Below are 27,038 nucleotides of genomic sequence, written 5' to 3'. Positions count from 1 at the left end.
GGTTCATTTGTGAGGACCCCCCGGCCCCAGGGGGTTGGAAATATATGGGGGGGACAGTTGTCCCAAAAGCAGAGACTGTGCCTTTTTGGAGTGAGACAAGGCATCCTTGAAAGACCACCCTAAAAGCAGCTCTGGCCATGTCTCAGTGGTGAGAGCACTGAGCATGGAAGGAACATGTCACAAGCGGCAGAAATGGACTTTCCGGGCGGTGCCAAAGTGACAAAGAAGCATCTGGGATTTCACTGTTTCCAGGAAAAGCCTATGGAACAAGAAGGACTCCTTTTCCTCTCCATGAACTGCAGTTTGAGTATACTAACGTGTGGGGCCAAGGCTGGGCAGTTGGTATTTTTGAGAGAATGTATTGGATTGGGAAAGTCAGGGAGTGGGGAGGAGGAAAAGTGGTTTTTGTAAGGTTTTCAATTTTTTTTTCTTTTCCTTATAGTCTTTCCTATTTTTTCCTGTAGTTTTAGGTAATAAAGTGTTATTTATGTTTAAGTTGGAGCCTGTTTTGCTTATTCCTGGTCACATCTCACAGCAGACACCAGGGTGAGGCCTTTTCATGGGGGCACTGGCTCTGTGCCAGGCTCAAACCATGACACCCCCACAGGCACTCCGGGCCCCCTCTGTGGGCATGGGCAGGAACTGGGGGGTTCCAGCTGCTCTGAGAAGGGCACAGGGCCGAGAGTCCTCCTGCAGCACCTGCCCCAGCTCCTCCCAGGCCATGTGGGGCTGAGCAGCCACCCCTGCCCCAGTGCCCTCCCAGGAGGGGTTGGACACACAGCTGGCTTCCCCCACTCACCCCACACCTCTCTGGCAAGGGCAATGGGGACCAGAGAGCAGGAATGGGGGAGGCACGGCCACTCTGCGGGGTCCTGGGGGGGTCCTACACTGAGTCATAGACAATCTCTGGGGGGGCACAGGAATCCCACACCCTTTGGAGGGACCAGGAACAACCCCCAGAACCCAAGAGACTCCTTAAGGATCCAAGACCCTTCTCCAGAGACCCAAGAACCCCTGCAGGGACCAAGAAACTCCCACTAAGGAGCCCCCCAAAGACCCAAGCACCCCGTTAAGGACTCAGGGAGCCCCTCAGGGACACGGTGACTCCCTTCCCGGGATCCAGACGCGCTCCTAAGAGCCCCTCCAGGACCAAGAGAATTCCCTCAAGCACCCAAGAACCCACACACACACAAACACACACCCAGCGACCGAAGGAACCCTCCAAGGCCCAAGAGCTGCCCCCAAAGGCCTCCTTAAGGACTCCAAGGGCCCCTCAGAGCCTCAGCAGTGCGGGCCCGGTGCCCTCCCGGGACAGACACACAGACGCCGGGGCCGGCCATGACGTCATGTCCCGGCGGTGACGTCAGCGGGGCCGTTGCCATGGCGCCGCGCGCCGCCGCTTCCTGTGTGTGTTCGAAGCGGCGGGCGGGGCGCGCTCCCGTCGTGCCCCGCGCGGGGGCGGGGGCGGCCGCCATGTTGTGCAGCGGCGGGGCCGGCGGGTGCTGACGGAGGAGGCGGAGCTGGGCCGGGCCGGGCCGGCTGGTGGCACCGGCACCGGAGCAGGTACGGCCGGGGCAGCGCCCGGGGCACGGTGCGGAGCATGGCACGGCACGGCGAGGCGGGGGGCCTGCGGCAGGCTTGGCCGCCGCACTTTCCCCCGGGGGCTCGGGCCTGTGGGCTGGGCCGGGCTGTGCGGAGGGGCCGGGCCGTGCCAGGCCGGGCGGGGCTGGGTCTGCCTTGCCTCCTTTAGTCCCTTTCTCCTTCCTTCTGTCCCTTGGCAGCCGGTGACTGAGCAGCCTCGCTTCTCCCTCCCCGCCCGTTGCGGCCGGGGATGGGCCCGGTCCGTGCCGGTTCCTGCGGGCCCAGGCGGGCTGTGCCCCGTCACAGCGGGGCCGGTGAGCCCCAACGCTCCGGTGTGTTTGGTAACGGGCATCCCGCACCTGCAGCCGGGGCCGGGCTGTGCAAAGCACCTGGGAACTCGCGGTGTGAGCCCTTCGCTCCGTCCGTGTGTCCTCGCCCGCTGGGGAAAGACGCAAAAAACGGAGCCTGGATTAACTCTGGGTTCTTGATCAAGTTGATAACACAAACGGTAACAGAGATTTCAGAGGCGTGGAGCTGCCAAGCAGCAGCAGAAACTTCGGCCAGCAGTCTGTTGTTTACTACAGCTCGGTGGATGTGCCCCTGCCCACCCGATGGCTCTGGGGTCTGGGGGAGCTCGTTATCGCTGTGGGTTTCATCAGGGTGTTTGTAACCTGTTGGTGACATTTTGCACGTGGGATTTGTGTGCAGGATCAGCCTGAGCTGAGGGTCCTCAGGTGGTGAGAAGGTTCTGCTGGGGCAGGGAGGTTTTGTCAGGTCACATTGGCGTCACCTCGGGAAGGTGTTGGGTTCATGGCATGGAGGATTGTTTTCTCTTGATTTGTAGCTCTCTTGAAGGCTTTGTGCTCATATTCTTGTGAGGTGCTGATTCTTCCTGCATGTATTTAATGATAACACCCCAGTATTTTGTGCTGAATGCTCCTCAGAGAGCAGTTGTGCTGTGTGCAACAAAGCCTCACTGCAGACTTCTAGAACCTGAAGGAGCCGACAAAAAAGATGGAGAGACTCTGTACAAGAGCCTGGAGGGACAGGAGAAGAGGGAATGGCTTCCCACTTACAGAAGGCAGGGTTAGATGGGAAATTGGGCAGGAATTGTTCCCTGGCAGGGTGGGCAGGCCCTGGCACGGGGTGCCCAGAGCAGCTGGGGCTGCCCCTGGATCCCTGGCAGTGCCGAAGGCCAGGCTGGGCAGGGCTGGGAGCAGCCTGGGACAGTGGGAGGTGTCCCTGCCATGGCAGGGATGGAATGAGATGAGGTTTAAGGTGCCTTCAAGCCCAAACCATTCTGGGATTCTGTAATCTCATGTTAGTCTGATTTTGGTTGTATTATTATAATACAGAAGCAGAGTTTTGTGGGGCTGTTGACTGAGGCTGTGATGTTTTGTAAATTCTGTGGTTTATGTTTGTAGTTTGTCCAGGGCACCGTTGCACCTTTAGTACTTTAGGTGTTCTGATGAAGCAGAGGTTTGGATGCCTGACCTTTCAGTGAAGCTCTGTGGACAGGGCTGCTGGGGAATTTTTAATCTTTGCTTATGGAGCACTGACTTCTCCTTTACTGGAAGCCTTACCAGAGCATGTATCTATAAAACTGCTGCTTTCGGCTGTCTTTACCCACTGGGAAGTACAAGATAACTGGACAACAGTCTTCTGTGGATTTTTTTGAAGGAAAACTGAATGTTATTAAAGTCAGTAGCCATATCAAAAATGTGCTTAGACAGAGAATAGAAACTACTAAACTGAAGCAAACAAAAAGCCGTGAATGTTCTGTAAGTTGTTATAAAATGCAGACTCTGTAGCCTTTTCTTGTCCTTTTTTCTGCTCATAAGTGAGTCTGGAGTGACTGACATGTAAAAATTTATTTTAAAACTTCCCTAAGATCCAAGTACTTCACTCTGTCCATCCCCACTTCCTTTTTATCAGCCCCCAGGTTCAGTCCTGTGCCCAGTGTTGTTTAACTCGTCCATCAGTGGTTGGATGAAGGGGTTGGTGCCTCCTGAGCCGCTGACAGAGCAGGAGCAGTGGCCAGTCCCCCCAAGCTGTGCAGCCCTGCAGAGGGGCCTGGACAGGCTGGAGGGCAGGGCAGGAAGGAGCTGTCAGAACTTCAGCAAGGGCAGGTGCAGGATCCTCACCGGGGGAGGAGTGACCCCAGTGCAGCTGGGGCAGCTGCAGAGAGCCCTGGGTGTGCTGTGAACTGCAGGCTGTTCCTGGGCAGCCATGTGTGCCAGGGCCAGGGAGATGCTGCTGTGCACTGGGAAGGGCAGTGCCAGGGAGCTGATCCTGCTGAGGCAAATCTGGAGTGCTGTGTCCAGTTCTGGACACGAGGGATGTGGAGTTCCTCCAGTGAATGCTGCAGAGATGCTGAAGGGACTGGGGCATCTCTCTCTTCAGGAAAGGCTCAGTGAGCTGTGTCTGTTCAGCCTTGAGAGGGGACCTCAGCCCTCATCCTCTCTCAGTGCCTGCAGGGAGGGCTCAGGGCAGAGAGCAGGCTCTGCTCCGTGGGGCCCAGCAATGGCACAAGAGGAAGGGGCAGGAACTCATAGCCAGGAAATTCCACCTGAATTTGAGGAAGAACTTCCCTGTGCAGTGACTGAGCACTGGAACAGGCTGCCAGGGAAGGAGTGCAGTCTCCCTCACTGGAGATATTCCAGAAGTGTCTGGATACAATCCTGTGCCATGTGTTCAGGGATGACCCTGTTTAAGCAGGGAGGTGGGACCAGATGATCTCTGTGTTCCTTCCAACCTGTCCCACCCTGTGATTCCCTGTAACTCTGGGATATGCAGGGCAGTGCTGGAGTCCCCATTCCTGCAGGGATTTACCAGACATGTGGATCTGGCACCTGGGCCATGGTTAGTGGTGGCCTTGACAGTGCTGGGGGAACAGTTGGGTTCTGGTCTTAGATGGGCTTTTCCAGCCTAAATGATTCTTTGAATCTACACAGAATAATTAAATAAGTCAATGTCTTCTAGGTGATTACCAAAATAGGTGTCATTATATACTGGTTGAAAGCAGAACCTTTGTTTCTCCTGTCTGTCCAGTGACTTGTACAAAACATGTTTGTGTGGGGAAAACTGCCTCCAGGTGAGGTGGGAGCAGAAGTGCTGTGGCTTTAACTGGCCCTCTGGAGGCCAGCAACTACCAGAGCTCAGCTCCTGTATCCAAGGGGAGTTCTGGGGGCCGGGCAGTGTGGAGACAGCTGTGGGGTTTGATCGGGCCCTGCCTCATGGCACTGCCTATGTCCTGGACTGACATGAAATCTCAAAGCAGAACATTGTAAGATTTATACATGTCCTTTCCTTGGCAAGAAGTACCTTGGGGAAATCACACCCAGCCCTTTCCCCAGTGCAGGGAATGAGCCCCCAGCCCCTGCAGAAGGGATGGGGCTCTGGGCTGTGCTGCCTCAGCACAGGGGGACCAGCAGGAGCCTCTTCCATTGGCACATGGGAGCAGCAGAACTCGCTCAGCACTTGGTGTTTCTCAGGCCAGACCTGCTGGAGCTGAGCCTGCTCTTCACCCCAGCCCCTGCAGCATCCCCAGCCAGCACAGCCAGGGCTGCAGGTGCTGCTTCACCAGGTGCCTTGGCCAATTACTGCATCTAAAACAGGAGTGTTCCTGCTGCTGCCTCCTGTTTGTTTTGCTTTTGTAGCAGATAAAGCTCTTTAAGGAGACTTCCTGTTAATTAGGGGCCTTTTGGCCCACGGGCAAGAGGTGCCATCGAAGTGACCCCGTGTGTTGTGCTTTGTTTCCCAGAGCAAGGCTTCCTGTGCTGCTGAGGGCTTCGTGCTGTATTTTGTATTCCCTGGGAACAAGTGTGTCCCTCTTATTTACAAAGCATCATGGTGAAAAGGTGAAATAATCACCACCTGCAAGCAATAAAAAAGAGGCTTAATAGTGGTGATTTTCTGAGAAATCCCCTGCTGAGTGCGTGGTTGTCATGTCTGCTTGGATGAGCTCTGCGCTGCCAAGAGACAATGGTAAGCTGCAGTGGGATGTGTATTGAATGAAAACGTCATTTATGAAGGTAAAATAGCAACCCTATAATTCTCCTGACTTATTAAAAACTGGCTGGGGCAAATTTGGAACCCCTCAGTGAGGGGCCTGGCTGCTGTATGGCTGCACTGGTGGGGCAGCTGCTGATTACTGTAGTTGCCATCACTTGTATTTGTGTTTTAGTTGAAAGGTTGAAAATAGCCTGGTCTGTGGAGTATAGACTTGACTATCATCTTCACTTTTTAATTTTCCTTTAGCTGTGAAAAAAAAGGGATTTAGAAAAAAATATCTGTGCTGAAAGCAATGGTGATACCTGAGCATCATCTGTGTGAGGAGCAGCAAGAGTCATGTTCCTGGTGGGCTTTCTGGAGTGGCCTCTTCGAGGAGCACTTGCATTTAAGAGCAACTGTTGTGTATACAAAAATCCTGGTGAAAACCTCTTGGGTTTGTAATGGTGCATTGAGAAGATTTATTAGACATTAGGAAGAAATTGTTCCTTGTGAGGGTGGGCAGGCCCTGGCACAGGTGCCCAGAGCAGCTGGGGCTGCCCCTGGATCCCTGGCAGTGCCCAAGGCCAGGCTGGGCAGGGCTGGGAGCAGCCTGGGACAGTGGGAGGTGTCCCTGCTATGGCAGGGGGTGAAAGAAGATGAAATTTAAGGTGCCTTCAAGCCCAAACCATTCTGGGATTCTGTGATTAGTGCTGCCAGTGTTTATCTTTGCTAAAGGCCCTTCCAAAGACAGATTTTGCTGTTTCCTGAAGGTCTTACAACCCCGAGTTTCTGCTGGCTCGTGACAGTCCAGGCCACAGGCAGAGCTCTGTGTCATGAGCATTGCATCCTTGACTCCTGCAGGCTTCCTGCATCTTCGGCCAGCAGAGTGCCCTAAATTTTTGTGGTGTGCTAGTCAGAGTTTCTCTGTCATTGTGGTGGGATTGTGCATCACTTTGGGATGGTGGAGGTGAAGCTTTACCTGAGCTTCTGAGGTTGTCATGGAGGGCCATGGGAAGCCTTGAAGCTTGTCTGTGAGTGCAGGTGGAGGTACAGAAGGTCAAATGTTTGTCACCTCTGATCTGGATTGCAGGTTGGGCCTGTGCCTGTGAGGAAGGGGGAATATTTTCTGTGAGGAAGGAGAGATGTTTTCTGCCGTGGGAAGTGAAGGGAGGCACGGATCACTGTGCATTTCACTTACATCTCCAGCTTCTGTACTTCTGTTCCAGACTGGGTGCCTGAGTGCAGGCAGGAGATGCAGTCAGTGTTCTGGCTCTGCCCTTGAACCCTCTGCTTTCAAATGAAGCTGCAGTTCAGTTTGTGTGTGTTGCTGGTCACTAAGGGTTGGTGCTTCTGGAGCAGGGGCACTGTAAGGCTGAGGGCAGTGAGTGCATGAAGGTGTTTGAGTGCTCAGCAAGATGCTTTGGAAAGGCAGAAAAACGTGGAATTTTGCAGGATCTTCAGTGAAGAGCAGTCATCTACATCCTATGCTCTGAAGAATGCTGCTGTGGTGTGATGGCTCTTGCCATGGTCCAGCATCCTGGATTTTGGTGGAGTGTTGCATCTTCAGGAGTGTGAGAGCTAATGGTGAAGATCCCATCTGATACCATAACACTGAGTAATTTTTACTTGTCATTAGTGTGATCTCTGTCATACAAAGCTGTGAATGTGCTTCTTTGATGAGGGCAAGGCAGTAAAAGTTGTAGTTTGTTTTGAAATAAAGCTGTAGCTGCTCCCATTGCATGGGGGTAAATGGCTGATTAAATAAATGCTTCTCACACTTTGCCCTGGTAAATTTCTGGGTAACAAATTATATCCTTGTAACTTTAAAAAGCTAAATATTGGTAAAACACACAACTTTAACTTTTGGTGCTGTTGCTGATTTGGAAGGAGGCCAGTTCCTCAAAGGTGTGCTTTGTTGGTGTAATGTTCCTGTGGGTTAAATGTGGACAAGCTCTGCCTGAGCTTGGCCAAGCACAGAGTATTTTTATTTTGCTCATTCCCTGAGGCTGTCCTGTGAAGCCTTGGCATGAATGCATTCCTGATAGTCTTGATTGTTACACAGCTTAAACCTATGGCCTGGCTTTTGGTGGTGGTGGTATTTTTTAACTCTTTTCCCTTACTGCTTGTTCGAAAGCCTGTAAAGGGATCTATAACTGGTAATAGTGTGCAGTACTCCAGGCTGAGGAGGAGGAGATGCCTTCTAAACCAGCCAGACCCATCAACCCTTTGGGGCCAAGTTAGGTTTTTTGTGTGACGTGGTCAGATCCTGGAGCTGGCATGAGGAGGCTGCCAGGGATAGAGGAACTGCCACTTCTGCTGCCAGCTGAGGGCTTTGCCTTACTGATTTGCAAGTACTGTGATTTGGTTTAGTCAAATCAAATGAAGATGAATATTTTGGATTTGGGGAAGCAGGACATCCAGGTTTGATTTTGAGCCTGCTGGTCATAACTCGGAGGACTAAGTACTTGTGTAGTTTTGTCCTTAGCAAATGATGGGGCTGCTCCAGAGAGCTTGGAAACATCCAGCCCCTGAGTAGTGATGTGTTTTTACCTTAAAACCTCTGCCATTTAATACAGGCCCAAAGAGCAGGCAGCATCTCTGGGTGTGGGTAGGCACCTGCTGACTATAAATTTGGGGTCTATTTAGGACTTACTAGTAAGAAAAGCTCCAGGCAACACTTTTCAGACTTGAGATGGTTCAAAATAAAGCATCAACATAACATTGATGGTATTTAAGTTACCAAGGCATCCTTTACCCCTCCTCTTTGGCCCTGTGTAAATTAGGAAATATATTCAGTTTTACATCTACATTTACATCCTGTCTTTGGTATTCCAAGTCTCTCACTTTCATCAGCCCTTCTTGTGTTAAACACTTACCCACCCAAATACCTTCCAGAAGAGAAGGCAGACGAACAATTTCTGGAATAAAAAAGGGTCAGGAATCATCCAGCTCTTGAACTGCTTGAGCAGAGCATGTCTAAATTGACAGAACCAACCTGCATCTCTTACACCTCCCTCAGTGTGTGCTGGAGAATCCAAGCAGGTGCAGCCTGCCTCAAACCACAGAAATAATTTTGCAAAATTACTGCCCTTGTTTCCCTGCCAGGCCTGGTGTTCTGCATGCTGGCTTATTAAAAACATGCCATACCAAGAAAAAACACTTTTGTGTTTGAATGCATGAAGGTTGGGTCAATAAAAAGAACAAAAGGCACTTGTTCAGCACTGTAACTTTGCCTGTAAGTGTTGTTCTGAAGGTAATGAGCTGTGAGAGAATGCAGCCAATTCAGAGACAGGACAGAAGGTGCATGACAAACATAAAGTCAGAATACAGATTCTTCTCACGAAATCCAAACCCTTCCACCAAATCCCACCTTTCTTCTCCAAGCATAAACTGCAGAATTAGTGACAAAATGGTGTCTGAAGAATTTGTAACACATGTAGCTCCTCAAGATCTTTTATTTCTTCAACTTAAAGGGAACTTCAAACCCACATATGATTGGCTTGCAGAATCATTCCGTTTGGAAAAGGCCTCTAACATCAACTCAAAGCATCCCCTCAGCACTGCCAAGGCCACCCCTAAGCCGGGTCCCCAAGTGCCACATGCACACAGCTGTTGAGTCCCTGCAGGGGATTCCACCACTGCCCTGGGCAGCCTGTGCCCGTGTTTGGATCATGCTTTCCATGAAGAAATTCCTCCTGATGCCCCACCTAAACCTCCCCTAGCACAGCTTGAGGCTGTTCCCTGCTGTCCTGTCCCTTGTTCCCTGGGAGCAGCGCCTGACCCCACCTGGCTGCTGTCAGGGAGTTGTGGAGAGCAGGAAGGTCTCCCCTGAACCTCCTTTTTCTCCAAGCTGAACTTCCCTTCAGCTGTTCCTGGTGCTGCAGCCCCTTCCCCAGCTCCATTCTTCTCCAGACATGCTCCATCCCTCTTGTGAGAGGCTCAGAACTGTCCCCAGGGTGTGAGTGGGGCCTCAGCAGTGCCCTGCACACGGGATGGTCACTGCCCTGCTCCTGCTGGCCACACTGTGCCTCATACCAGCCATGGGTCATTGGCTCCGTGCCCGCCTGGGCACACACCAGCTCATGCCCAGCAGCTCTCACCCCAAGTCCTTCTGGCAAAGCCTTTTGTACCTGATTTGGGGGAAATGGACTCACTTCCCATGGACACATTTAGAGACAGCAAGAGCATCCCACAAACCAGAGGTGCTGCTTGCTCCCTGGCCTTGTTAGTGGCACAGGTTTTAGGGTAAAAACATCTCACTGTTCAGGTGCTGAACCTTCACTGCTGTGTTCTGCCTCTGCAGTCTCTCTGTTGAACAATCTGTGCTGTGTTTCTCAGTGAAAGTTGTAGGTGAAATTTGGGCAGATGGGAACTGGAAAGCTTGACAGTCAAATGTGTTTCAGATGCAGAATTTAAAATGTCTCTTTGCTGTGTAACTGGATCTGGATCTCACGAATGCTGTGCTGAGCCATTTTGAGAGGACACTTCAAATGTGTGGTGTTCCCTGGCTGATCACGCTCCTCGTGTGGGTTCTGCAGGCTGAGCTCTCTTACTCATGGTGTTAAAACAACAACACCCCAAAAAAAGAAAAGGGGGGAGGGGGCATTTTGTTCAACTGTTTCATTTGAGACACACATTTGGTAGCTTGTGGGTCGGTGAGGGTGGTGGTAAGTAAACTTCATAACGAGGGACAGTGTTTGATATGGCATGCACTAATTTTTATTTTCTAAATCTGCTTTATTAATAGCATCACAGACTTTTCTAACTTTTCACTGCAATTATGTCGTCTCTGACTCTGCTTCGCTTGGTGGAAGCTGAGCTCTGTTAAATTTGGGAGCTTTCTCCAGTTTTGACGCTGAAAGAACATATGGGAGTAATGTGTTAAATTAAAAAAGAGAAAAGCTTGGGGGAGGAGGTGGTAGAGGTAAGCAGGTGTGATCAGAACCAGCTTGGCACTGTCTATTTCAGGGATGCTCCTGTAAAAGTGTTGGCATGCTTAATGTTAAGGAAGAAAAGCACTTTAGCATTTGTGAAAAGTCCAAGTTTTGGTACTGAAAAATGGCATAGCTCAAAGAACCACAGGATCTCCTGAGCTGGTAGGGACCCTCAGGGATCATTGATCCAGCCCTGTCCCTGCCCAGCCACCCCAACACCCCCACCCTGAGCAGCCCTGGGATCTCCTGCAGCTCTGGCAGCCTTGGCACCATTCCCTGGGCAGCCTGGGCAGTGCCCAGCAGCCTCGGGGGGCAGAACCTTGCCCTGAGCTCCATGCCAAGGCCTGGCACAGCTGCAGCCCTTGCTGGGCTCCTGTCCCTGTGCCAGAGCAGAGCTCAGCCCCTGCCCCTGTGCCTGCCCTGGGGAGGAGCTGCAGCCCCCGAGGAGCCTCCCCTCAGTCTCCTGGGCTGCAGCTGAACCAGCCAAGTGCCCTCAGCTGCTCCTCAGCCCTTCCCCAGCTCCGTGTCCCTCCTCTGGGCACTCTCCAACAGCTCTGGGTCCTTCTGATCCCGTGGTGCCCAAAGTGCCCCCAGCACTGGAGCTGAGGCTGCCCCAGGGCAGAGCAGAGTGGGACAATCCCTCCCTGGGCCTGGTGCCCCCAGCACAGGGTGGCCCTTGGGGCTGCCAGGACCCAGCAGGGACTCAGATCCAGCTTGCACTGACCAGGACCCCCAGGGCCCTTCCCAGGGCGCTGCTCTCCAGCCTCTCATCCCCGGTCTGTCCCTGCACCCAGGGCTGCCCCATCCCAGGGCTGGATCCAACACTTGCCTTGTTAAACACCACACGGCTGGGGGCTGCCCACTCCTCACATTTGTCAGGGTCACTCTGTGTGGCCTCTCTGCCCTTGAGAATGTCAGCACTTCCTCCCGAGCAAACCCACTCAGGACCTTCCAGTCCTGCCCCCAAGTCACCTACAAAGATATTTGAGAGAGCTGGCCCTAAGGTGGAGCCCTGTGGAACCCCAGTGGTCACCACCTTGATATCACCCCATTTCCTGTAACTTTGAGGTGCAGGGCCATCAGCTCTGCAGTGTGGAGTCTGTGTGCTTTGCCTTGTTTTCAAGCTTATTTCACAGAATATTGTAAAAGTTCATCACATTTACCTGAACTGCAGCGTGTACTGCTGCACCCCTGGCAGCTTGGTGACTCACCCCAGTGTTTAACTGATAAGCCCTGGGCAGGTCTGTGGCTCCTGGGGAGTGGGGCTGTCCTGAGTGGGGCAGTGCAGGGCTGTCCCTGAATGAGTGGGGCAGTGCAGGGCTGTCCCTGAATGGGGCAGTGCAGGGCTGTCCTGAGTGGGAGCAGTGCAGGGCTGTCCTGAGTGGGGCAGTGCAGGGCTGTCCTGAGTGGGAGCAGTGCAGGGCTGTCCTGAGTGGGGCAGTGCAGGGCTGTCCCTGAGTGAGTGGAGCAATGCAGGGCTGTCCCTGAGTGGGTCACTGTGCAGGGCTGTCCTGAGTGGGGCAGTGCAGGGCTGTCCCTGAATGAGTGGGGCAGTGCAGGGCTGTCCTGAGTGGGGCAGTGCAGGGCTGTCCCTGAGTGGGACAGTGCAGGGCTGTCCCTGAGTGGGACAGTGCAGGGCTGTCCTGAGTGGGGCACTGTGCAGGGCTGTCCTGAGTGGGACAGTGCAGGGCTGTCCTGAGTGGGGCACTGTGCAGGGCTGTCCTGAGTGGGGCACTGTGCAGGGCTGTCCTGAGTGGGGCCGTGCAGGGCTGTCCCTGAGTGGGGCAGTGCAGGGCTGTCCCTGAGTGGGGCAGTGCAGGGCTGTCCTGAGTGGGCAGTGCAGGGCTGTCCCTGAGTGAGTGGGAGCAGTGCAGGGCTGTCCTGAGTGGGAGCAGTGCAGGGCTGTCCCTGAGTGGGGCAGTGCAGGGCTGTCCCTGAGTGGGGCAGTGCAGGGCTGTCCCTAAGTGGGTCACTGTGCAGGGCTGTCCTGAGTGAGTGGGGCAGTGCAGGGCTGTCCTGAGTGGGAGCAGTGCAGGGCTGTCCTGAGTGGGAGCAGTGCAGGGCTGTCTCTGAGTGGGGCAGTGCAGGGCTGTCCCTGGGTGGGGCAATGCAGGGCTGTCCTGAGTGGGGCAGTGCAGGGCTGTCCCTGGGTGGGGCAATGCAGGGCTGTCCTGAGTGGGGCAGTGCAGGGCTGTCCTGAGTGGGGCAGTGCAGGGCTGTCCTGAGTGGGTCACTGTGCAGCTCCTCCCAGCCCAGCTTTGTGTGCAGGTGCCTCGGGGATTCTACCACAAGTTTATATCTCGAGGCGCCTCCATTTGTGCAGCTGGGACTCTGGCCAGGTGCCATAAATGTTTATGCAATAACAGGAATGAAAATCCCTTTTTGTTCTGCACAGCCTCCAGATACCTGTGTGTTGTGGGAATTTGCTTATGTGTTAGGTGTACCTTTGCCTTTGGATATGTTTATCTTGGGTTGAAAGACCAACTTGATGTCTCCTCTGGTGTTTTGTGCCCATGTCAGCTGTGGATAGGGCACACAAGGTGTGTGATGGGTAAGGCTGGACCCTGGGGGTGCTGCTCTCTGCCCTTGGGGCTTGGCAAGGGTTGGGACTGTGTATTCTCACACAAGTGTCAGCTCATCTATTTTTTATTGATGCACATGTTAATTTACCTGGCAAATCTCAGCTATGAAGCAGTCCTGTCCTAAAATATATGCTTAAAATATGTGCTTAAATGATGTTAATGTTGCTTCTAGACTGTATAGCTGTATGAGTGAGCAAGCTTTGTGCCAGCCACGAGGAGGATTTGGGATAGTGCAGACATCAGACATGGAATGTTCACTGGGACTACTAGATCCCTAGTGTGCCTAGTGTGTTCCTCCAGTGGGTGGTGTTAAAAGTCTGCAGTACTTCTGACATGGCTAAAAGCATCCCACCTCCAGCACTGCTCCTGTGTCCCTGACCTGAGCAGTGGGATCACAGAATCCCACTGGAAATTACCTTAAAGCCCATCTCATTCCACCCCCTGCCATGGGCAGGAACACCTTCAGTACACCAGGTTGCTCCAAGCCCATCCAACCTGGCCTTGAACACTGTTATGAATGGGACAGCCACACCTCTCTGTGCAGCTGGTGCCAGTGCCTGGACAGGACAGGCTGCAGGTTCCTGGAATCTTCATGCCCCTGTTGTGAAGGATTGCCAAACTCTGCTTCAGGGCCCAGGGCAGTCCCTGCTCCAGGTGGGGTGAGGTCCTGTCAGACACAAAATACTGGCTGCCTGCATTCTTCAGTGTCACACAAGTTTGGCACCAATGCTCTGAATAGGAAAAGTGGTCTCAAGTTTAAAGAACAGGCTTAGGAGGCTTTGGAGAGGCTGTTTCAGCAGGGAGGAGTGTAACATTTTGTTGTTCTCTCCTGTCTGTTGCAGCACACTAGTTACTGCTTGGACTTGACAAACAGAAATTCCTGAGCCGGCTGATCTCTGCAGCCATTCCCACCATGGATCAGGACTATGAGAGACGTCTCCTACGGCAAATCAACATACAGAACGAGAACACAATGCCTTGTGTGAGTACACATGGGCTCAGGCTCACTGTTATATTGTCTGTCTCACTTGTGACTGTTTTCCTGGAGCTTTTGAAAGACCTGGCACCTCCTCAAAGCAAACCACAGTCTTTTGTTGGGTTGTGAGCAGGTGTGAACTCCTCAGCTGTTCTATGAATACCCAAATAGCTTCACTTTAAGAGAGCTTTTGAATACATGACCTCAGTTCAGGTTGCAAAAAGGGGTGAAGCTGTTTTTGTGGAGTTCAGTAATACCTTTTTCATACATAACCTCAGCAACTACAGGTGTAACATAAAAAATTGAGGCCTAACAAACTAACCAACTCTGGGGCTTGACAAGGGTAAGGTCAGTGTCTTTTTTTCTTTAATTCAGGTAGCAGAGATAAGAAGAACCTTGACACCTTCCAATTCTCCAATGTCTTCTCCTAGTAAGCATGGTGACAGATTCATTCCCTCAAGAGCTGGGGCCAACTGGAGCATCAACTTCCACAGAATAAATGTAAGTTTTGCTCCCTTCTCCTACAGCTCAGCCTTGGAACCAAGGGAGTGGTACCTTTTGTTTTGGCTGACATGATTGCTCTGCTTACCTTCTGCACCGTGCTCTTCTGCTGCCCCAGCAGAGTTCCACTGAGTGTGTGCCTCAAACCCCATGCTCCCTGCAGTTGCTATTCCACCATATATACCCTCAGGTTTCTCTATGGTGATGGCATGTTTCTCCATTTCAGGAAAATGAAAAATCACCAAGCCAAAACAGAAAAGCAAAGGATGCTACATCAGACACTGGCAAAGGTGAGATCACCCTTCTACTGCTTGGCAGTGCCCAGAGCTCTGAGTGCAAACTGCTGGGGAGGTTAAGGCCATACTGGCACTCTCATGCTTATGCCAAAACTCATGCTGGTGTTTTGGGAAATGCCCACATCATCAGTGAGTACCAGCTCACTGCTTTTGATTGGTGTCTGGATACAAGAGGCTGAGTCTATGCCTTGGTTTATTGTGTCATGAAATGACTTTCCTGATGGAGTGGAAGGAGGTGAAACTTGCTACTAATCTTGATTCTAAATGAGGGCCCCAGGCTTATTAAGAGACTCTGTGAGAGTACAAGTTGTAGAATCCCAGACTGGTTTGGGTTGGAAGGGACCTTAAAGCCTCTCTCCTTCCACCCCCTGCCATGGCAGGGACACCTTCCACTGTCCCAGATGCTCCAAGCCCTGCCCAGCCTGGCCTTGGGCACTGCCAGGGATCCAGGGGCAGCCCCAGCTGCTCTGGGCACCTGTGCCAGGGCCTGCCACCCTGCCAGGGAACAATTCCTGCCCAATATCCCATGCATCCCTGCCCTCTGGCAGTGGGAAACAATTCCCCCTTGTCCTGTCCCTCCAGGTCCTGTCCCAAGTCTCTCTCCAGCTCTCCTGGAGCTCCTTTAGGCACTGGAAGGAGCTCTAAGGTCTCCCTGGAGCCTTCCCTTCTCCAGGTCAGGCACACATGATCCTGATACTCCCTGCTATTCCTGCTCTGAGCTCTCTGCTCTGTGCCTGTTTGGGTTTACAGATGGCCTTGCCTACTCTGCCTTGCTGAAGAATGAACTCCTGGGAGCAGGGATTGAGAAGGTGCAGGACCCCCAGACAGAGGACAGGAGGCTGCAGCCATCCACCCCAGAGAAGAAATCTCTCTTCACTGTGAGTTGGTTACTTGCATTAGCACCAGTGGGGGTTGTGTGTGGGGCACAGGGCTCTGCCAGGCTGCTCATGCAGTGAGTTGGTGTTGGGGCTTGGCTGAGATAAACTGTTGAGAGCAAATGTGGTGGCCTGCAAAGGGAGCCTGAGTGTGCAGCAAGCAGTGTGCTTCCTGTGTTTGTGCTGGCAGGAGAGCTGTGTGAGCCAGGCTTTTGGGCAGCGTGGTGAGTGGCCAAATCAGGCTTTTGGACTTGGAGTGTTGCTGAGGGGTTTTGTATGGTTTTGGAGCACATGGGAAAGGAAAAACTGGGTGTTGGAATTAGCTTGGCACCAGTGCATGTTGGGAGTGATGCCCCAGGCCTCTGGCATAGCAGGGTCCTCACGAGGTGTTTCTTTATGCAGTACTCACTCAGCACAAAACGCTCCAGCCCGGATGATGGCAACGAGGTCTCACCCTATTCCCTGTCTCCTGTCAGCAACAAAAGGTAACACTGATCCTCTGCAAACTAAAAGAAGGGAAGGGCTGGGATAGAGGGGACAGAGGGTTCAGTGAGGTTCTCTAGGACTTCTGCCTAAAGCTCTAAAATAAATGTGAATTTGGTTTGGAAATCTGGAGAGATAGTAAATAAAACAGTCAAGTTCTGAGAATGTCTTCAGGTGCCCACCCTGTCTATGTGTTTGGCATGTCTTGGTCAGCTCTCAGTAATCAGTTTACCTTTCTGCTTCATAGCTCCTTTGTAGGAGCAGAACCTAATTCCTTCCAGTCTTGCTACTGAAAAAGGGTTGTGCAGCCTTTTTGTGTCTGCATTTCTATAGAAACTTCAGACTGCTCTATAAAGAGTGGCTGCACCTGTGCCTCCCATCTGCTGTGATGTGCAGATTCCTGTAGTTGTTTTTTTATCTGTTTTTGTAAACAGTCAGAAGCTGCTAAGATCACCTCGAAAACCAACTCGGAAAATCTCCAAGATTCCTTTCAAAGTGCTGGATGCCCCAGAGCTGCAGGATGACTTCTACCTGAACCTGGTGGACTGGTCCTCTCTTAACGTCCTCAGTGTTGGCCTTGGGACTTGTGTTTACCTGTGGAGTGCTTGTACGAGTCAGGTAATGGTCATGAGTGTCTGCAGATTGAATTGCCCCTTGATGTAGGGTTTTTCCAGGGTTTTTCCACATTCAGGGCTGTGGAATGTGCTGTGTGAGGGCTTCAGCACTTGTCACACTCCATCCCGAGCACAGCTGTGGTTTGTGGGACAGCCAGTGTGACAAAGCCACGTTCCTTACCCCGTTCCTCTCTCTGAAGGTGACGCGGCTGTGCGACCTCTCTGTGGAAGGCGACTCCGTGACCTCCGTGGGCTGGTCAGAGCGGGTCAGTATGACACTGTCACCAGGGACAGCTGACACATGGGGCACATAGGCATTGTCACCATAGCTGGAGTTAGCTCCCTGAGCTGGTTTTTCTCTGCTAAAAGGGAGGGGATGGAGAGCAGCCTCTTGTGTCTTGAGGTTCTCCAGGCGTTGCTAAGAGGAGTGGGAGGGAGAAGGAGCCAGTTTGCTTCTTCAGCTCTTGACAATAAAATGTTACAATAAATATATTCCAGACAGGCTGCTTGGGCCTCTCAGTAGGGAAAAACATGTCAAATGGAAGAACTCTGGATGCTTTCCATCTTGTGGGATTTATGTCAAGTCTTCTCCTCAACTTTCAGTTTTCTGCCTGTGCTTCCTGGCTGTGCTGATCCTGGCTCTCTGTTTGTGCAGGGAAACTTGGTGGCCGTTGGCACTCACAAGGGCTTTGTACAGATCTGGGATGCAGCTGCAGGAAAGAAGCTCTCCATGCTGGAGGGACACACAGCCAGAGTTGGTAAGGAGTGGGGAAGCAGAGGGTTCTGAGGGGTCACTTCTTCCTGATGGAAGATGCCTGATGCGTTGTTATCCAGGCATCTGCTGGAAATAGAGAACTCAGAGTACCAGGATTGATATTTATCCCCTGTTGTCCTCTTGAGCAGGTTCAAAGTAATATCTCATAACTGGTGTTCTGATCTCGGTGTGATGGTGGTTGGGTGGTGCAGCAGGTGTTTCCTCCTTGCTTGAGGCTTTTTGGGTTTGGTTACAACATCTTTTCACTGCTGCTGACTTCCAGTTTCAGCTCTGCTGGCAGCTTCATACTGAGATTTCCAGTTCCCTTTTTTGGAGGGCTGTTTTTTTCTGCTCAGAGATGTTGTGAATCTAAGCTCTGGGGCGAGATTTGGGAAATCCATGCACATTCCAAGATGTTTCTGTGCTTTACTGCACTGTGAAGTGAGGTTGATAATACCTGCAGTCAGTTTGTTCAGGGAACCTCTATTTGTGCCCTGATCTTAGGACTCCAGAGAGTGGATGTGAGGGAGGTCTGTAAGGAGTGCTTTGAGGTTTGTTAGGGTTTTTTTTTTAACCCTGGCAGCTCTGATGGCTGCATTTTGCTTACCAACTGCTGCAGGACTGGAAAGGTTGGACTTGATAATGTGGCCAGCAGGACCAGGGCAGTGACCATCCCTCTGTGCTGAGCCCTGCTGAGGTCCCCCATTGAATCCTGGAGTCAGTTTTAGATCTCTCACAACAAGAAAGACTTTGAGGGGCCTGGAGCATGTCCATAGAAGGAAACAGAGCTGGGGAAGAGACTGAAGCACCAGAAGCAACTGAGGGAGCTGGAGGGGCTCAATATGGAGAAGAGGAGGCTCAGGGGGACCTTGTGGCTCTGCACAGCTCCTGACAGGAGGGTGGAGCCAGGTGGGGGTTGGGCTGTGCTCGCAGGGATGAGAGGGTGTGCCCTCAACGTGTGCTAGAGGAGGTTAAGATTAGATATTGGGAACATTTCTTCGCAGAAAGGGTTACAAATCATGGGAACTGGCTGCCTCAGGCAGTGGTGAAGTGATCATGCCTGAAAAGTGTTTAAAAGTCATGGGGATGTGGCACTCAAGGACATGGTTTGGTGGTGAATGTGGCGCTGGTGTGTCACAGATATCTTTTATGGAAAATCCTTTCCGTAGGATTTTTCCTTCTGGCAAGTTGGGAGGCCTCAGGAACAAAATGCAAACGAAGATTATCTGCTGCTGTGGAATGCAACAGGTGCATCTGTGATTGGGCCATGTTAGATGTTTGTAATTAATGGCCAATCACAGTCAGCTGGCTCGGACAGAGAGCTGAGCAACAAACCTTTGTTTTCATTCTTTGCTATTCTATTCTTAGCCAGCCTTCTGATGAAATCCTTTCTTCTATTCTTTTAGTATAGTTTTAATGTAATATATATCATAAAAAAATAAATCAAGTTGGATATGCAATATGGTTTACTGGGCACGATGGGATTAAGTCAAAGGTTGGACTCGATCTTAAAGGTCTCCTGTCCCAACCAAAAATGTCATGGTTTAGCCTTGACACAAAGCCAGTGCCCCCATGAGAATACCCTCTCCCTGGAGTCTGCTGTGAGATGTGACCAGGAATAAGCAAAGCAGGCTCTTGCTTAGAAATAAAGAAAACTTTATCAACTTCTGAAATATGGAGTCAGATCCTCATCTCTTCCCTCATCCAAGAGCCCCTGTGAGCACTGTCACAGTGGTGCTGAGTTGAGGGCTGGACTTGGTGGCCTCAGAGGTGTTCTGCAGCCTCAGTGGCTCCTGGGGCACCTCTGAGGCTCTGTGCTGGTGCAGGTGCCCTGGCGTGGAACGCGGACCAGCTGTCGTCCGGGAGCCGGGACAGGATGATCCTGCAGCGCGACATCCGCACGCCGCCCCTGCAGTCGGAGCGCCGCCTCCAGGGACACAGGCAGGAGGTCTGTGGGCTCAAATGGTCCACGGACCACCAGCTCCTGGCCTCTGGAGGCAACGATAATAAGGTACATTCCTTCCAGGGGGTCATGGGAAATGTCACATCCCCTTCTTTCTAGGGTGAGGGGAAATGTTGTCAGGTTGGGCGTTATTATATCATTGGAGGTGTTCAAGGCCAGGCTGGACAGGATGTGCAGCAACCTGGTCTAGTTGAAGGTGTTCCTGCCCATTGCAGGGGATGGAACTGGATGGGCTTTGATGTCCCCTCCAGTCCAAACCATTGTATGGTTCTATGCTTAGGGAAAAATTTCTTTGCTGAAAGAGTGGTTAAGCACTGGAACAGGCTGCCCAGAGCAGTGGGGGAGTTGCCATTCCTGGAAGTGTTAAAAAAACAAGTGGATATGCAATATGGTTTACTGGGCACGATGGGATTAGGTCAAAGGTTGGACTCAATCTTAAAGGTCTTTTCCAACCTTAATGGTTCAGTGATTCTTTAAGGATGTTTGGCCTCTCTGAAAAGGACTTTTGTTTTGGTTGTTGGACCATGACCAAACATAAATCATGCTAAGCTTCTACTCAGTCTTCTCTTCCTAATAAAATGAGAAAGGCAAGTTTAATTTTGTTTCTGTATTTAGCTAATTAAATCTCTAGCTTGGCTCAGGGGGTTGAGTTCAACAAAGCCACTGCTAAGCTGCCCTTCCTGGCTTTGTTTGGTAGTGTATGGTCACGTTTGTTGCAGTAATGTTTGTATGCACAGGAAGCTGAGGTAGAGATCTGTGAGTTCTCATACCTGGAGCACAGGCTTGCAGCTCACTGAGCACCATATGGGAGAAGCATCTGTCACAAAAAAGCAGGTTCCAAGCCCTTTGGAGCGGGTTGCTAGGTAGGGAATGTGCCCAGTGCCTGTGTGACAGCATGGTTGGACCGAGTTCCTCCTGCTCAGAATAACTCCTAATGAGCTGAGCAGATTTCTGGATGTGTTCTGGAATGATACAGCCAGAAAGACAACAGCAGGGTCTGAGGCCCCCTTCAGTGTCAGTGCTTCTTTAGATTTATTCCCTTATCTTAGGGCCTGTTCCTGCCACATGGCCTGGGGGTAGGACACTCCTCAGCTGAGTGTGGTGTCAGGGTGGGTGTGACTGCCCCATCCCTGGAAGTGTTCAAGGCCAGGTCGGATGGGGCTGAGAGCAGCCTGGTCTATAAAGGGTGTCTCTGCCCTTGGCAGGGATTTGAACTAAATGAGCTTGAACCAACCCAAGCCATTCCATGATTCTGTGAAGTGCAGAGTGGAGCTGTGCATGTCTGAGCAGAGCTATGGGAAATCAGCTTGTTGCCCAGCTGGCCTCGTCAGTCCCACTGTGCCTCGTGGGTGTAGTGGACAAAGGACTGAGGCACAGGTTTGATCATGTCTCTTCTCTCTGCCAGCTCCTTGTCTGGAATCACTCCAGCCTGAGTCCTGTCCAGCAGTACACAGAGCACCTGGCAGCAGTCAAGGCCATTGCCTGGTCCCCACACCAGCACGGGCTGCTGGCCTCAGGGGGAGGCACGGCCGACCGCTGCATCCGCTTCTGGAACACGCTGACAGGGCAGCCCCTGCAGTGCATCGACACCGGCTCCCAGGTGTGCAACCTGGCCTGGTCCAAACACGCCAACGAGCTGGTGAGTCCTTCCCTGTGCTGGGGAGCGTGGGCAGCATGAGCCAGGTGTGCCCAGGTGGGCAAGGAGGCCAAGGGAATCCCGGTTTGTACCAACCAGGGTGTGGCCAGCAGGACCAGGGCAGCCCCTGTTCTGGGCACTGCTGAGGCACCTCTGGTGCTGGGGTCAGTTTTGGACCCCTCACAACAAGAAAGACAGTGAGGGGCTGGAGCATGTCCGGAGAAGGGAACAGAGCTGGGGAAGGGGCTATTGGAGCACAAGGCTATTGAGGAGCAGCTATGGGGATCCAGCCTGGAAAGAAAGAGACTCAGGGGGCACCTTCTCTTCCTCTGACAGGAGGGTGGAGCCAGGTGGAATTCAGGCTCTTCTTCCAGGTAACAAGCACAAGAGGAAATGGCCTCAAGTTGCACCAGGGGAGGTTTAAATTTCTTCATGGTAGTCAGGCACTGGAATGGGCTGCCCAGAGCAGTGGTGTAGTCTGTAAACTGTTGGACTCAATGATCTTGGAGGTCTTTTCCAACCTTAACAATTGCATGATTGTATGATACATGTTCCCCTCTCCCCTTTCAGGTGAGCACCCATGGATACTCCCAGAACCAGATCCTCGTCTGGAAATACCCCTCGCTAACTCAAGTAGCAAAGCTCACAGGGCACTCTTACCGAGTCCTGTACCTGGTGAGTGATGGCCGTGGCTCCAGCTGCTCTCCTGGCTGGAGGTGTGCCCAGCTGGCACCCAAAGCAGCAGTGCCAGTGGCACCATAAGCTGCCTGGGCGGGAATGTGAACGCTCCCCATGAGCAGTGCAAAACTCTGACACATTTCTGTGCCTGCAAGGGACACTTGGATTTGCTGCTATGGAAATGTGAGGCTTTGTTAATGATAGTAAAGCCTGCCAAATTCTCCTGAGGAAACATCTGAGTTTTCTTCTAAGAAAACTTCTGAGCCTGGAGAAGGCTCCAGGGAGACCTTCCAGTGCCTCAGAGGCTCCAGGAGAGCTGTAGAGGGACTTTGGAAAAAGATCTGGAATAGCAGACAAGGGGGAATGGCTTCAGACTCCCACAGGGCAGGGTTAGATAGGATATTGGGAAGAAGTTCTTCCTGTGAGGATGGGAAGGCCCTGGCACAGATTGCCCAGAGCAGCTGTGGCTGCCCCTGGATCCCTGGCAGTGCCCAAGGCCAGGCTGGACAGGGCTTGGAGCAGCCTGGGACAGTGGAAGGGAGCAGAATGAGGTGTGCTTTAAGGTCCCTTCCAACCCAAAGCATTCTGGGATTCTGTGATTTTATGAAACACAAGCTTCTCTCCTTGCTCCCAGAAGACTCTCACACCTCTTCACTGATCACTGCTGCCCAGGGAATTAAGCATTTGTTGTGGGTAATCCTGATCCATCTCATATCTGCTGTTACTGTTACATGGGTGTCAGCAGTTCATGGTGGAGCTGACAAATGCTGATAATGTTTTGGGACGTAGATCCCAATGTATGCAACCAATACAGCCAGAAAATCCAGTCATATCATCTTCCTGCCTTCAGACAGGTTGATAATCCTGGCAGGAACAGCCTCAGTTACACATGGCTTGGATTTCTTAGCACAAATATTCTTTCCACAACACTCCCCCCATGGGTTCCACAGCTGCACCATAAGGTGCCGGGGCCCAAATTGCCCCTGAGGCTGCTGAGGCACCTGGAAGTGGAGGTAGCTGGCTTCTACCACCAGTAGGAAGGACAATTAAATCTCTCCTGCATTCCAACTAAGTCTTGTTTTCAAGCCTCTGAAATGTGACAGGTGCTAAAGGTTGTTGTCTTGTCCTTAGGCAATGTCCCCTGATGGGGAGGCCATTGTCACAGGAGCTGGAGACGAAACCTTACGCTTCTGGAACGTCTTCAGTAAAACTCGCTCGACAAAGGTAAGGCCAGGCATGGGGCAGCTGCCTGGGGCACCTCAGGCCACACTGGCTCTGCTCTGCTGCCTCCTCCCTGATCCCTTCCTGCAGATCAAGGGCTGGGGCAGTAAAGTATTCAGCTTTGCTGAGATTTAAGTAAAAGGTTGCCCTTTGTGCCCAAGGCTGGTGTGACACAACATCCCTCTCTAGGCTGGTCCAGGGCTGCTGAGCAGAGCAGCTGAGCCCTCGGGTGACAGCAGGCTGGGAGAGCTGGGGGTGTCCTGCTGAAGAAGAGAAGGTTCCAGGGAGACCTTACAGCTCCTTCTAGTGCCTAAAGGGGCTCCAGGAGAGCTGGAGAGGGACTTGGGACAGGACCTGGAGGGACAGGACAAGGGGAAATGGCTTCCCAGTGCCAGAGGACAGGGTTAGATGGCATATTGGGAAAGAATTGTTCCCCACGAGGGTGGAGAGGCCCTGGCACAAGTTTCCCAGAGCAGCTGGGGCTGCCCCTGGATCCCTGGCAGTGTCCAAGGCCAGGCTGGACAGGGCTGGGAGCAAGCCATGGCAGAGGGTGGAAGGAGATGAACTTAAAGGCCCCTTGAGACCCAAACCATTCTGTGATTCCATGATTATCCCCTGCCTCTTTACAAAACTGCTTAAAATGGGGGTTTGGATGAAAATGGGATAATGGATTCTGCCAGTGACACCTTGGCATCACCAAAAGCAGATTGTGTCTGATGCTCTGAGAGCTTTCTTGGATCCCTGGCAGAGGGATTTGGAGAAAGGGACTGGGGCAAGCTGGCATTGATCCTGGGGGTCCCCAGTTCTTGCCATCTCTGGGGTACAGCTGCCTGCAGCGCTCTGGGAATGGCACTCTGACCAGCTGTGCACATATAACCGTTTGGAAGAAACCCATGGGAATATTTATGGTGTTGGACTTTGATTTGTGAGCTAGAGTCATGCCCTGAGCTAGAGATACCAGGTTAAAAACAAACCAACCCAGAAGCATGTGGAGTAACAGCTATTTACCCCCTGCTTTGTGTTCCCTTGTCAGGAGTCTGTATCTGTGCTCAACCTCTTCACCAGGATACGATAAACGCCCTCCCTGTGCCCCGGGAACCTACAGCCTGACATTCCAGGATCAGACCACTCCCTCGGCGTGCATGGACCTCCGGAGCCCAGCCAAGGGGAGGGAGAGCTGTGGGACTGCAGGAGGACCCAGCTCATTAAATATGTGCTTGTGACCCACAGGGCTGGGCAGTATTTGGGACGGGGTGGGGAGGGGAGGGAACTGCCAAAGGTTATTGGATTCATCCTTCATTAAGGGAAACGGGTACAAGGGCAATGTTAACCCTGCGTCCTCCGGCCGTCGGGATGGTGCTGGGCAGGACTCGTGTGACATGGACCATTGAGACTGGACCGAGGCCATGCCCCCTGCCATGGTGTGCCTCCTGCGAGAGAGGAGCCTGTCCTTGCTGCTGTGGGAAGGGGTTTGGCGTGCTGCTCTGTGTCCCAGAGTGCCATCTCTGGAGGCAGGAGCCAGCCAGGCTGCTCCGGTACAGCTGGTGCGAGGGGCACAGCTCCAGGCTGGGCATCTAAGGGCTTTGTTCATAGCCTGGCATCCCCATTCCAGGAAGAAACTGGAAAACTGCCTATTTTCCTTTCTTTTCATTTTTTCCCCAGACAGGTACTGTAGTACTTGACATGATCATTCCATAAGACAGCTTGATTTTTTTGGGCATGCTTGACAGCTGCCTCTGAACAAATACACTTTGGGGCTCTAGACTTTGGAGGAGACTTGAAAAAGCTTCACCTCTAAGGGAGCAGATTCGGGAAGTTCTGCAGTTGCTGTTTCATCTTCTGGGCTGATCCTGGGAGTTACCAGAGAGCAGAAGCAAGGACTTTATAAAAAAAGAAACCCACTCAACCACCTGTGCATGTGGAGCTTCCTTTGGTGCTGTTGTGTGGATGCCTTGCTCTGGAGTCTCCATGAGGCCAAAAGCAGTTGGGATGTGTTTGAGAAAAAAAATAAATGCTAAAGATATGATTTTTGGGGTGAGCAGGGCCTCTTCTGGCTGGAAGAGAGGTTCTCCTGAATCAGGGCTGCAGCGTTGCTTTTTTGTTATCTCCAAGTCCCACACAGGGCCCTGCTGTTGAGTTTTGGCGTGTGGTTTGGGGTTTTTAGGTTGTGTGGGACGAGAGTTCTGGCTGGTGTTGGAGCCCATGGGGTGTATCACAAATGCTCTGTGTGTGTGTGTGTGTGTGTGGTGCTTTTAATTTAAGAGAAGCTGTCAGGCTGCACAGCCTGTTCCGTCTGACCTGTGTCTGTGCCTGCCCAGGCCCTGCCTGCCTCCTGCCCCCTCCCAGCGTTGCTTCCTGTTCCCATGTGCAATTCCCTGGCTGTGTATATAGACTTGTCTTCTCCCTGTAGATTGCATAGGTAATGCTTTCCCTTGCTTTTTTTTCCCTTTGTTGTTTTGTCTGCTCTGCCTTCTTTCCCTAAAACCAGGTGGTAGGAATATGATTGTCTGTCCCCAGTCCCACCAGTATCCTTAGGGTGAGCCAAGGTGTGAGAAGGCCAGTACAGCCTGGACCACGTGTGCCACCACGCCTGTGCCTGTGTCACGCACACTGGGAGCCACTGGTGAGGAGCTGCTGCTGGCAGCCCCCTGGCAGCTCCGAGGCCCACAGGCCCCTTTGTCATCTCACAGTCTCACTTGCCACCAAAACGAAATTACCATGGAGTTTCTGAAACACTGTTTGAGTGCAACTGCTTTAGTGTAGCTCTGGCCATGGGATGTGAGGCATGGTTTGAAGTCACCCCCGGGCCTGTCTTGTGTTGTTTGTTCCACTTGTGGGCACTGTTCCACATCACCGTGGGTTGGGAGCACCCCAGAGCACCCAGGAGGTGTTAAATTAAGTTGGATCATTCAAATGAGGAATGGGTTTGAAGTAAAGGGTCACCTGCAGGAAGAGATGGTGTGTTGTGGGTGTCATCACCTGGGGAAAGGGCCGTTCAGGGGGGCTGGGGAGGCTGGTGGCTGTGCTGTGGGTTTTCCTGTTGTGGATTGCCTCCTGCTAAATAGCACTGTGCACACTCCCAGGACACACTGCTTTTCTCCTCTGCGAGGGTGGAGGTGCTTGGGCTGGGGGTGCACAGGAGGGTTCAGCCCGTTCTGGAGCAGGGCACCCAGCTGGGGTGTATGGTGAGTGTGGTGGTGTTTGGGTTCCCCAGTGCCCTGGGACTCCACAGGAGTGGAATTGCCTGTCCCCCTGTGATGGGGGAACTTCCTCAAGAAGCTGGAGGGAGTGGCAGTGCTGTGGGGTGGGCAGTGCCAGCTGGGCACTGCAGCCACTGCCCAGTGCTCCCAGCTGCACAGCAGGGGTAGCTCCTCATTGCTCTGTCCCCCACTATTGTCCCTTCTTGCCGAGGACTCTCCCAAACTGCATCCTGTGTCTACGCCTTGCTTTTCTGTCTGCCTTGGGAGGAGGTTGGCTCGTGGTGGCTTCTCTTACTGCACTTGGCAGGGGGCTGGTGATTGCCAGGCCAGGGTTAGTGATTGCCAGCCAGGGCTGTTCTGTGGCCACACGGTTGGTGGCAGAGCATGGCAGGAACAGGCTGCTCACCCTGAGCTCGCTGTCAGCCCGGTACCGCCACCTTCTCTGCCTCGCTGCCAGGCAGGGGCTCCCAGTTGTATCCGTGTGCAGGTGGGTGTGTGCAGGTGTCTCAGGGTGTTACTGTCACTGTCACCTGCTGCTCAAGAGAGAAGAGGGCAGAGCCGAGGTGATGTGTTGGTGTGTGTGATCCGTGGGCACTGGCTCGGGCACAGGGTCCTCCCAGAGCTGTGTGACAAAAGTCTGTGGCATCGTTGTATCCCAGGTGTCATGTGATGGAAAACAAACATGGAGCACGCTGTAACCTTCATGTAAAGCAATTGAACTGTCATTAAACAGGTTATGAATTTACTGGGA

At 52.5% G+C, this 27,038-nt stretch overlaps 1 protein-coding gene across 1 annotated transcript; it reads left to right on the top strand.

The window, feature by feature from the left end:
* Positions 1 to 1,404: 1,404 nt before the first annotated feature.
* FZR1 (fizzy and cell division cycle 20 related 1) lies at positions 1,405 to 27,038 on the top strand. Its single transcript, XM_074528693.1, has 14 exons — positions 1,405 to 1,563; positions 13,933 to 14,072; positions 14,442 to 14,567; positions 14,794 to 14,857; positions 15,614 to 15,741; positions 16,141 to 16,223; positions 16,656 to 16,839; positions 17,036 to 17,101; positions 17,491 to 17,593; positions 19,416 to 19,600; positions 20,958 to 21,191; positions 21,759 to 21,863; positions 22,998 to 23,090; positions 24,121 to 27,038. The coding sequence occupies exons 2-14, from the start codon at positions 14,004 to 14,006 to the stop codon at positions 24,160 to 24,162; spliced, it is 1,482 nt and encodes a 493-aa protein (XP_074384794.1). The 5' UTR covers positions 1,405 to 1,563; positions 13,933 to 14,003; the 3' UTR covers positions 24,163 to 27,038.

This window comes from Zonotrichia albicollis, chromosome 29, assembly GCF_047830755.1.
Source record: "Zonotrichia albicollis isolate bZonAlb1 chromosome 29, bZonAlb1.hap1, whole genome shotgun sequence".
Classification (NCBI taxonomy): Eukaryota; Metazoa; Chordata; class Aves; order Passeriformes; family Passerellidae; genus Zonotrichia; species Zonotrichia albicollis.
This window is presented reverse-complemented; position numbering and strand designations above follow the sequence as displayed.

Excerpts from the sequence above, each read along its gene's own strand:
- FZR1 (XM_074528693.1), top strand. The coding sequence starts at position 14,004 with ATGGATCAGGACTATGAGAGACGTCTCCTACGGCAAATCAACATACAG. Across the intron at positions 15,742-16,140 it reads AGAAGAAATCTCTCTTCACT|TACTCACTCAGCACAAAACG; the intron begins GTGAGTTGGTTA and ends TTCTTTATGCAG. Across the intron at positions 21,192-21,758 it reads CCAAACACGCCAACGAGCTG|GTGAGCACCCATGGATACTC; the intron begins GTGAGTCCTTCC and ends CTCCCCTTTCAG.